The 12,344-nt window shown below is 37.6% G+C and overlaps 1 protein-coding gene and 1 long non-coding RNA gene across 2 annotated transcripts in view; one reads left to right on the top strand and one right to left on the bottom strand.

The window, feature by feature from the left end:
* The window catches only part of LOC139978161 (antigen WC1.1-like), a 43,690-nt gene extending 31,752 nt beyond the window's left edge, over positions 1-11,938 (top strand). The window contains exons 6-10 of the mRNA XM_071988073.1: positions 1,399-1,512; positions 7,684-7,800; positions 8,304-8,336; positions 10,492-10,634; positions 11,019-11,938. Coding sequence (XP_071844174.1) covers positions 1,399-1,512; positions 7,684-7,800; positions 8,304-8,336; positions 10,492-10,634; positions 11,019-11,129 — 518 coding nt within the window. The 3' untranslated portion in view covers positions 11,130-11,938. The remainder of the gene's footprint in view (positions 1-1,398; positions 1,513-7,683; positions 7,801-8,303; positions 8,337-10,491; positions 10,635-11,018) is intronic.
* Positions 2,363-8,926, bottom strand: LOC139978168 (uncharacterized). Its single transcript, XR_011796914.1, has 3 exons — positions 8,726-8,926; positions 4,881-4,987; positions 2,363-3,238 (listed from the first exon to the last, which is right to left on the bottom strand). It is a non-coding gene; the product is annotated as an uncharacterized lncRNA (long non-coding RNA).
* Positions 11,939-12,344: the final 406 nt, after the last annotated feature.

Below are 12,344 nucleotides of genomic sequence, written 5' to 3'. Positions count from 1 at the left end.
TATGCTTCATGACGAATTCGTATCAAAGAATATTGTAATGTCAGGTGATTCCCCAGAGTACCTTGCGTTTCAACGATTCATGCAGACAACCAAACGACGAAAATTGTAATGAAAATTTTAACCTCGGGTGTTATGTTTTGAACCGTATTTACCCTGCTGATCATGGTTTTATATGCCCTTCTATATACGTGTTCGATGTGTCCAGTGAGCTATACTATTTAATAATCGCAGTGCAAAGACGAGCTATGGATTCCAGGACCTTTGAAGCAAAACTTTCAGTCAGAGGGTCTGCCCTATATATATGACAACATTCAGATGCCGTAGAAAAGTTAATCAATCATCAGTTGTATAGATGATGGAATGGTCCAAATTGGCAGGGGCTTTTTTATTTTGCAAGAATTAATTCGCGGTAATGCAATTCAAAAACTTTGACTTGATCGTATTCGTGAGAGGGAATGTCCAAAACTCGAAATATCACCGTTACATCAAAACCATTGATTGTAACAAAGTTTTGATGTTTCTGACACAATTTGGATGTTTAATCTTAATATTTTGACTTTCTGTCTCAAAACTTTCAATTTTTAAGAATTTCGACACGAAAAGGCAACATTTCTACATATCATAATTTATATACCAAACTGAAAGTTGATCATTTGATTAACTACCAAACGTTTTATTAAAACTTTGATTAAACGCGCATCCAGTATATCAAACGGGCCCGATGCGCACCTTAGGACCCATTGCTATTATATCATCTATATATATAGATGAACCTCTATATTTTAATATGCATTCGGAAAGCCAGAGAGGGGCATATAGGGGCATATAGGGGATATTGGGGTGCCAGATCGTATGGTTTGGACTATTCTTTAGGGTTCCATTTCTAATACAGAGGCCACATATGCAAGTATTGTCATTTTGTGTATTCAAAACTCCAGCTACGTCTTAATGACCAGTCACAACAAATTTGGTGGATGAATGACAATGTACATTCGAAGTGATTACTCGATAGCAATCAAATGCAACCAAAGAATGATCCATGGATTTTTTTCAGATGCAAATTTGTGTACAATGGGATACTGTCTTAATGGCGGAACTTGCGTTTATCAGCCTAACGGTACCAGATGTATCTGTGATCTTGTTTACTATGGTGACAACTGCGAATATGGTGAGCATTAAGATAACGAAACTTTGCGTTGTAGAATACGTGTTTGAATATAGCTCGTTTCCGCGTTACTCTTGCTAATGTAGCAGCAAAGTGACACAGGAGTTCATGTTTTTCTATTCAAACCCACAATATCGTCTTATTGTGTGTCAAAACTTGGAAGTGCTGGCAACTGTTCTCTCTTATCAGAAACGTTCTCTAGAAATATCGAAACTGTTATAACTGCTTTTCAGATGCAAATTTGTGTACAATGGGATCCTGTCTTAATGGCGGCACTTGCATTAATCAACCTAACGGAACCAGATGTATCTGTGATATTGGTTACTATGGTGACAACTGCGAATATGGTGAGCAATAAGTTAAAAGAATAGTCCAGATCAAAATTTCTTTCTGATATGTTAAAGAGGAACATAATCTAAGCATTTTGCTGAAATTTGTCCATAATCCATAATGTGAATGTACCATAGGTATTATTATTTGGTTACTATGGCGACAACTGCGAATATGGTGAGCATTAAACTTTGCGTTGTAGAATGTGTTTGAATAGTTCGTTTCCGCGTTACTGTTGTAATTTAGCAGCGAGGGCATGTACTTTCATCTATATCTTCAACGCACAATATCATCCCTTTGTGCATGAAAGCTTGGAATTATTGGTAATTTTTCTCTCTTTTCAGAAACGTGTCGTGTAAATATCGAAACTTTTCTCATGAAGATACTTGAAACCCATCCTTCGTAAATGAAATCAGTTAATTCGTAATTGTCTAAATAATGTTTTCTATCTTTGCAGATACAAATTCTTGTACCATGCATCCCTGTCTTAATGACGGCACTTGCATTAGTCAGCCAATCGGAAACATATATATAGGCCTATATGTGTCTATGGTAACTCTGGCGACAACTGCCAATATGTCGAGTAACTAAATGTTGTGTATAGAACCGTCTTTGAATAACTCTTCTTAAACCTTGTTAAACTTGTTAATGGAGAAAGCAGCAAACGTGGATGCATTAATTCATTGCTTAAATATCCTTTGTATATGAAAACTGTGAAACAAGGTGACGTGTCCGCTGGTTTAACTCTTTTAATTAACCAAACGAACACGCAAAACAAAACACATGAGAATGGGCTTATACGTCTTTATTTTCAACGAGTAAATGCCGAACTGAATCTGAGTTGATACATATTTGTGTATATACAATATAATAAATGATATGTAGGTCATAAAGTCAGCGGACAGACTAACGGGTGGTTTCGAAGAACCCTGGGAAGACTACATCAGAAACACAAACTTTATCAATATACTACACTCTTCCCCTCTTAAAACGGAGGACTAACCACAAAACAGTGATAAAGCATTTCACAGCCCTTGACAAATATAATACATCAGAAGAAGCAACCATGAACAATTTCGGTTACTATAACTATTACTGTAGGTTAAATTATATATATGTACTAAATAACGAAACCCACTGAAAATTACCACCCGTATCTATCCACTGTTTTACGAATACGACGTTGATATGTCTTTCTTGGTGTATTGTTCGAGGGAACGTTTGACGTTTCAATACATTGACCATTTTCAGTTACTGTAGTGGTATTGTCTGGTTCAATTATGTCAGGTATCATATTACTTTCATGTTCGATATCTGAAAAGGAAGTAACTTGGGCAGCTTCACACTCTACGTTCTTTTCAGTCGTAATTGGTTCAATGGATATGTCTATGATAGTTGTGCCCACTTGATCCTTTGGAAAATTTGGAGTGTCATGTTTGACCCTTAAATGATCCACGTGATGTTTCCAAATTAAATTTGAATTTGACAAAGCTACTTCAAATGAGACGGGGCCATTTTGCTTCACAATAGTACCAGGGCACCATTTAGACCCCCTACTAAAGTTCTTAGCGTAAACTTCGTCCCCCACCTGAAATGATCTCTTAACAGCGTGCTTATCATGAGAATCTTTCTGCTTTTCCTGCTTCTTCCTGACCTTATTGGCTAGATCGGGGTGCAGAGGTCAAAACGAGACCTCAATGTTCTTTTCGTGAACAGTTCTGACGGAGATAGACCTGTAGTAGTCTGAGGAGTAATACGATAAGTAAATAAGAATCTAGATAATTTATCATCTAAATAACCATGTTGCATTTTTTCAGACCCGTTTTGAGAGTTTGGACGGCTCTCTTAGCTAAGCCATTAGAGGCTGGGTGGTAAGGTGACGATGTTACATGATTAATACCGTTCAAGTACAAAACTGTTCAAATTCTTCACTAACAAAACATGGACCATTGTCCGTTACCAACATTTCAGGAAGACCATATTGTGCAAATGTCTTACGCATATTCTGAATAGTGGCAGAGGAAGTCGAGGAATTCATTTTATGAACTTCTAACCACTTGGAATGTGCGTCAACCAACACCATAAACACATGACCCATGAACGGTCCTGCATAATCAGCGTGCACTCTAGCCCACGGCTTGTCAGGCCAATCCCATGGATTTAATGGTGCTTTCGGTGGCATTGGACGATTTGTTTGGCATATGTGACATGACTTAACACAAGATTCAATATCTGCATCTAAGTTTGGTCACCAAACGAGCATTCTAGCTAAACTTTTCATGCGCGCAATTCCTGGATGGCTTCCGTGCAACTCATTCAGAATTTGCGTTCTGCCTTGTTTTGGGACGATTACTCTGTTACCCCATAACAAACATCCGTCTTCAACACTTAATTCATTACGACGTTGAAAATAAGGTTTGAAATCATTACTCGAGCTCGGGCACTCATTTGGCCAACCTGTGCGCTCGAAATTCAATGCTCGAGATAATACTGGATCCTTGGCTGTCCAGTTGCTGATTTCAGTGGTGGTGATTGGCCCTTGATTTAGGTTCTCTAGCAATAAAATTGTATCTGCCGACATCGGCACTTGTGTGTTGTTATCTTTCAAGGGTAGCCTACTGAACGCATCGGCATTGCCACGTTCAGATGTATGTCTAAACTTCAAATTATATTCATAATTCGCAAGCATCAATGCCCATCTTTGAATTATAGACGATGCTTGTGGTGGTGTGGACTTAGCCTCATTGAACAATGATTGCAACGGTTTGTGATCGGTGACTAGTTCAAACTTACGACCATGCAAATAGGAATGATATTTCTTAACACCAAAAATACATGCCAGTCCTTCCTTCTCAACTTGCGAGTAGTTTTGCACAGCTTTGGAAAGAGTTCGAGAGGCATATGCAACAGGTTTCTCTGACCCATCAGGCATTTTATGCGACAAAACTGCGCCTACGCCGTACTGAGACGCATCGCGTGACAGTATTAATTACAACTGCGGGTTATTATGTGTGAGAACTCTGTTAGAAGTCAACAATTTCTTTGACTTGACGAAAGCATGGTGCTCTTTTTCAGCCCACGTAAATTTGACTTCTTTTCTGATCAAAGCGTACAACGGAGCAAGCGTACTCGTCAAGTTAGGAAGGAACTTACTATAATCCTGAGTAGGACTTCAGTTATGAAACATTCTGTGGTTCTGGAGCATCTTTTACTGCTCCTACTTTGTCTTCTGTTGGATGAAGACCTTCGGCGTTAGTCCTATGACCTAAATAAATTACAGACGTTGACATGAATGCACATTTGTCTTTCTTAAGACGTAACCCTGCAGACTCTAATCTAGATAACTCAAGATTTAGGGTTTGTAAGTGCTCTGTGTCCGTCTTACCCGTTATTAATACATCATCGACCCGGGGAATTCCCTGCAATACATTTTCCATTATCCTCTGAAAAATACCGGGTGCCGATGATACCCCAAATGGCAACCTGTTGTATCTGAAAAAAAACCTTTGTTAGTATTAATTACGACATAAGCTTGTGATTTGTCATCTAATAACACTTGCTGATAGGCTTGGCTAAGGTCAAGTTTTGTGAACTTTTCTCCACCTGCCAGGGTTGCAAACAAGTCATCAACCTTGGGCAGCGGATATTTATCTACTTTGGCAGCTGTGTTTACTGTCAACTTGTAGTCTCCACAAATTCGAATAGACCTGTCGGGTTTCATCACCGGAACGATAGGAGCAGCCCACTCGGAGTATTGAATCGGTGTGATAATTCCCTGATCCTGTAACCTTTACAGCTCCGCTTCAAATTTTTCTCTCATCGCGTAGGGAACTGTCCTCGCCTTGCAATATCTGGGGGCTACTGATTCATCAATGTGGATAATAGCCTTTGACCCCATTAGTGTTCCAAGACCCTCCTTGAAAACCGCGGTATGCGCGTCAAGTACCTGGGTCAAAGAGGTCGGTATCACCGAAAAAGAGTTGACGTTGAAAATCCTTCCCCAGTCCAGTTTCAATTTCACGAGCCAGTTGCGTCCAATTTAAAGAGGGACCCTCGCCACTGACTACATACAATGGGCGTTTTGAACTGCGTCCCATGCAATCAATATCTGCCGTGAACATTCCCAGTATGTTCAATTCTCGCCAGTCTGTGTACGCAGGTTAATATCTGACTGGTTCAGTTTAATTTTCCCTATTGAATCATATTGCTTCTCCGAAATGATACTGAATGAAGCACCGGTGTCGATTTCAAAGATAACATCATGTCCGTTGATTGTAACGTTCTCCTTAATGGCTTCTTTATCATCCTCTTTGGCACGATTAACAAATAGTGAGTACATCTCATTCTCACTTTGTAATGATTTCTGAATATCACTTGGAGCCACGTTCATTAATTTGGCATTATGTTTGCCTTTGCTGTGCTGTTCAGTGTTCTTTGAACGGCAAACTTTAGCTATGTGGCTATGGAACGCCAAAAGGACCACAGTGACATGTACCACTACTAATTTGACATGTACTACTACTAATTCGAAGTGTACTACTACTAATTTGAAGTGTAATACATGTAAAATGTCGCGTACTACTACTAATTCGAAGTGTACTACATCTAAAATGTCGCGTACTACTACTAATTCGAAGTGTACTACATCTAAAATGTCGCGTACTACTACTAATTCGAAGTGTACTACATCTAAAAAGTCACGTACTACTACTAAATTGGAGAGATGGCGCTATTCACAATCTTTCCGATACCATGTCATCGAGTTGCGCATCTGCATTAAAATAACGATGAAGAAAACATATTCTTCAATACTCTGTTGATTCAAATGTCTATTTTACAGTTTATACCTTTAAGGTCTGTGGCAAATATAGAAAATAGCATATAGTTAAGCACAGCTGGGAAATCTAAAGCATTCTTGACATTTCAATGACGGGGAAATTGCTGCTTGTGAATAATAGTGGGTATAACAATTTTAAGAGTTAAAAAACTGGTGTATTTGATATATATATATATATATATATATATGTAAAAAACTCGATGAACATGTCACAAAAATAGAAAACGGCGCCCAAACGCAAAAGGCTGCTTTACATTCAGAAAAGACCGGTGAGGTGCTACTGTTAATGAGCTAAAGTTAGGCTTCCTAGACTTTTTCTATATGCTAGGCCAAGCTGCGGCTAGGCCGATAGTGTCTAATTTAAATGATATTCCAAAACTGCTACTTGTTTAAATTATATACAGGTCTAGTACCGTATGCATTTTAGGTGTTCTACAAATGGCCTGAATATAGGCCTACTAAAGTACTAGGTCATGGATTAATTCCGAGCATAACTTAAGAGCCCAAATATACGTTACCGTTTAAATTTAGATTTTGGCACAGTAATGTGTGTATATGCAGAGCTTAGTATGCGTAGGATTAGGAGTATATATGTACGTGTCAGTCTTCCTGAATGTTCCCCTTCTCCTTGCCTTCATTACTAATACTATAATCACCATTGTCTGTGACCATTGGGCATCACACAAATAAAATCCAGTGGTGGCAAAGCAACAAGTTTTCGAAGCCCCAGCAGGTGGAACCATCGATCCCCAAGAATGTGCTTAATGTAGCTTCAGTTTTTAACTCTTAAAATTGTTATACACATTATTATTCACAAGCAGCAATTTCCCCGTCATTGAAATGTCAAGAATGCTTTTTATTCCCCAGCTGTGCCAAAGTACATGCTATTTTCTATATTTGCCACAGACCCTAAAGGTATAAACTGTAAAATAGACATTTGAATCAACAGAGTATTGAAGAATATGTTTTCTTCATCATTATTTTAATGCAGATGCGCAACTCGATGACATGGTATCGGAAAGATTGTGAATAGCGCCATCTCTCCAATTTAGTAGTAGTACGTGACTTTTTAGATGTAGTACACTTCGAATTAGTAGTAGTACGCGACATTTAAGATGTAGTACACTTCGAATTAGTAGTAGTACGCGACATTTTACATGTATTACACTTCAAATTAGTAGTAGTACACTTCGAATTAGTAGTAGTACATGTCAAATTAGTAGTGGTACATGTCACTGTGGTCCTTTTGGCGTTCCATATGTGGCCAGTTTTATTGCATGCTGGGAAGACTACATCAGAAACACAAACTTTATCAATATACTACACAAGGTCCCTGTTATCTTTTTTTTAGAAAATACGTTGACGTGTAACCTTCGAGTCTGTGATAATGGCGCTACTTGCGTAGATCAGCCAGACGGTATGAAATGCATATGTCCCGTTGGTTACCATGGAAATTACTGTGAATACGGTAAGTTCTTCGAGTTATTTTGTGACTACAGGCCAGCATGAGTTTCAAATTTTACACATTACCTAATTTGGCTAAGCGTCGGTAACACAAAAGCTTGAAATCCAAGATATAATATTTATTAACAACACCATCCCCATTTGTTCATTGGCAAATGTGACAACAGCACTTGCCTGATGGCTTTATATTTATAATATTTCACATCGCATTATTATCATCTTTCCGTACTGCGTCATCCTAGCTAAACGATACAGTTTAATCGTATGGCACCATACCACTATGTATAACTATCAACTGTTACAGCGTACTTTGCGAGCTTCAGCCTGGTGGAGCTCATATCATGCTATGAATATTCATAAAAATCACGTATATGTTGGTAAATATTCGTGTTAAATTGCAACATCATTTCAGAATAGGATATTCAGAGAGTTTAGTAACTGAGTATAACCAGCTCCTGTTTTAATACATTTATGTCAATATGATTCTAATATATCTCTTTCTTTCAGCTCCTATTGAAAAGAATTGGGTGAACGTCCTTGGTAAAGAAAACTTTCATAATTACTTCATGTTTTATTAAATTCAGCAATTCTATTAAATGAAAATATCAGTCTCGTTGTTTTTATGTTTGTTTGTTTCCGTCACCTGAAAAAAAATGTCTCATGGAGATGCTATATACTCAACAAAAGTTGGGCAAATAGTTTACCCCTCACCGGATAAGTATGCAAGTATCCAACCAACTTTGGGTAAAGTTTGCACCAAAGCAAGTAAAATTACGACAGTTTAATCAATTTATTCGCTAATAAAATGATACATTGGTCAAAATTGTCTGTATTTTACTTTACTTTTCTATACTTTCCTTGTTTGTAAAACTTTACCCAAATTTGATTAGATACATACGAACCCAGTTTTGGGTAAAATATTTACTCACATTTTTAGAGCCTTTGCTACTTGAAAGGTGCGCTTTACTACCACATGCTCGAGTTCACTGAGTTCACTTGACAAGATATTTGTCTCAGACTTCGCTGATGTCGTTTTTCCTTCTTCTTCGTCTTTTTGTTTGTATGGGAGAAATGGAAGGAGAATAATGATAATCTCAAACAAACATTTTCTAGTGTGCAGTGGTCTGAGTGCATGACTGTGAGTGTTCATGAAGTTGTATATGCTTTCCTATATATAGCTGACTGTACATAACTTACTGTCTAAATTCTATCTAAATAATCTTTGACATCCAATCAGTTCAGTTCACTCGTTGTTTGTTATTTCACATAATACATATCGAACACAGTATAGGCCTATAGGAAGAAGAAGTAAAAGTTAAGGAAGTGAACTAAAGTGACTAACCCTTTTGGGATTTGACAAGAACAAGATAAAGAAAGTAAACAAAGGTAGGACAGTAAAAATTATAACACAACACCTTACCCCATCCTATCCCTGTCTTGTAGTTCGTTTTCATTCTACATCAGAGAACAACAGAACGATATGTGAAGATACTAGGCAGTGACACGTGAAAACTCACTTCATTGTAAGCTTCATTTCATTCAGTTCTACCATATTGGTTTCGATGATAATCGTAACCTTTGCATTCATGATGGCGTATGTGTGAGTGTGAGTGTGTGTGAGTGCGTTTGTGACGCCCAGCTTGTAAATACGATATCTCAAGAGGAGAAGGTCAGACCAACTTTATATTTGGTGTGCAGAAGTACCATATTAAGTACAAGTATTGTTTTTGGTGGAGGTCAAAGGTCATTTGGGGTCACCAGGGGTCAAATTGTGAAAACCTTGTAAACAAACTTTGACAGCTAAACAAACATTTCAAGTGATATCAGGTTTTCAAGAAAAATTTAACGAGAAGATGATAAGAGTCTAAGTAGAGATTTTGAAGAGCATTTGTTTTAAGTTAATTTTCACAATGTTTGTCAACACAAACATAACTTCTTAGCAAATATGACAGAGATCGTTGTGAAGAACAAAACAAAAACCATGCTCCGTTGGAAGATTTCGTATCTGAGAGCTGTCATTTTGTAAATCTGTGATGTCATAACGACACTATGATCTGAAATCTTTTACGTTCTCATAGTTTCTCTTTTCATGTTATCAAGGTAAACTGTAAACAGCTTCAACACTGAAACCAATGCCATCACAAGGCCATGTTGAGAAACTTAAATATTTTAGGCTCGAAGTTTCCAAAACCCCAGAAAATAAACATTTCAATTAATAAAGAAAATACATTGAAACTTGAAGCCCGTTTGGCTAGATGATGTCATAGTTAGATTCGATCTAGTCTTCAACCGCATGTGTGAAGGAACATTAAATATAATATGTGATTACATAAGAACATGTGAACCTTACATCCGTCATATCTCCCAAAAGGAATATTTTGCCAAGCTGTTGTGGGAAGTATTTCATAATAATAATCTCCATCACATAGACCAGTGGTTGAGTTTGTGTCTCCTTTTAGGTGTTACTTCAGAATAATCATATTCTTTCAAGTTAAACAAAAATCAAAGTCATGGAGCTGAAATTGGAACGGTGTAGTCTTTTTTTAAAGCTCTATGTACATTTAAGCTTTAAATTGACTTCGATTGTACTATAATTAGGGAGAGCAAGCATCGTCCTCTGTCTACTGGAAATAGAATCTTTTGTTGACTGAGTTCTCTTAATAATGAATGTACGTTTTCTTGTTTGTTTTAATAGGTATAATCTCAATGGTGTTGTGTTCTGTTCTTATCATTGCTGTGGCATATTTAATGTATGAATTAAAATGGAAGCAAAGAAAGACATCTCCAGCTCCAACGCCTTCAACGATGGATACCTCAGGAGTACATCATTCCTCAGCGGTAAGTATTAATAACATGGAATTATATATATATATGCTAAGATCATGTGTATCATTATGTTCTCATTATAGGGGACTCGTGATACCAGGGAGTTGTTCCATAACAGCTCCCTGGTGATACACACCTGAGGATGATCACACAGTCACAGTGGGGATGTCCCCCTCCACCCCCCCACCCACCCACCCTTCCCCCTACCACATGCTACGGCCTGAAGTACAATCAGTTTCGAGCCAGTCTTTGGACTTACTCCGCCATTCTGACGTTTTCATAATGCAATCAACAAGTATTTACCCCCACCCTCACGCCTAGCAGCCACACTCTCCTCACATTGTTCAGCTTATTACTCAGCTATATGTTAACCACCTTTCCCCTTTTCTTTTCCAGAAACCGACTAACCAAGTTCGTTATGACGTCGGGTCTGATAATCCTGCAATCTCTGGGGAAGAATCAATGTATGCGTTAGATCATGGGATGTATGAGAGTAGCGACAATTAGAGGACCGTATGTGCATTGCGATTACTGCAAAATTAAAAATGCAAATATCTTCCATTACTTAGCAACCAATTAGTCGATGATTTGTAGCCATCATCAAGTCAGTTCGTGCACCTTGGTTACACTACGTTTTGAATAAGTAGAAATTTGAAGAAGTTCGTCCAATCAGAACCATGGAATCTGTCAGCTGTCAATTTCCTGTACAAATGTCGATTTTACCCAATGAAATCACGAAAAACTGACATATGGCAGTATAATTCGACATTTGTCGATTTCGGAACTAATCGGAACCCTTCAATGCCATGTCCACAAGAACAACTTAGGCAGGAAGATACACAACACGTTGAATTCTACTATATAGGCCTACTTACGTGTACCTCCAACATTCTTGTGATTTGGAGCTGATTTTGAGTTGCAAAAACAATGATGAAAAACAATGAAAAACGATGCAAATTGCAAGGTTTATCTGCATATCTTCATACAAACGCTTTATCTAAAAAAAAAAAAAAAATCTTATTTAAGATACAAAGTGGCAATATACGTACAAAAAATGCGAAATTTAGACAGTTGATGAGGGATATGAAAATGAAAATAAATCACTTGATTTTTCAATTGTTCATAGATCGATGTCAGCGTCCATGCATGAAGCTTCAGCTGTTTATAAGTTTTTGTAAAGTTGTGACGTCGAGTTGTTAGTAATTTGATACATTTACGACACAAAACAGACATATTGTCTGGCGAAAATACCAGCACCCCTATTCGTCGACTCATAATAATGACGCCCCTGTGTGGGCAGTAAGTTTAGTACCATATATACAAAACATCTGCATATTGTCGATAGGTTACATAATAGAACCCAACCCCTGCGAGGTGTAACCTTTGCTTAATTCCAATGTCAACCATTTCTGGGGGGAAATCAGTAAAGATGAAAGTTCCATGTAACAATTTCCAATCGGTATCGTTGATAAGTTTCGATTGTATAATAAATAATCAATGTTGAAGTTATGCGTTGAATCTTATGAGTTTTATTATTAATTAGGACCCACAACACATTTGTTTGTAATGTCCATGCCTTGCCTTTCGGGCCTGATTATAAACCCAGCAAGATATTCTATACCTTTTTCCAGTTTACTCTCTTTTGCAATTTATAACATCTATAAATACATTTTTACCAAAATATATACAGTGCTTATACAGTTTCGAAGAAAAGAAAACCAA

The sequence above is a fragment of the Apostichopus japonicus genome, chromosome 13 (genome assembly GCF_037975245.1).
Source record: "Apostichopus japonicus isolate 1M-3 chromosome 13, ASM3797524v1, whole genome shotgun sequence".
Classification (NCBI taxonomy): domain Eukaryota; kingdom Metazoa; phylum Echinodermata; class Holothuroidea; order Aspidochirotida; family Stichopodidae; genus Apostichopus; species Apostichopus japonicus.
The sequence above is the reverse complement of the archived record's forward strand: the minus strand, read 5'-3'. Positions and strand labels throughout refer to the sequence as shown.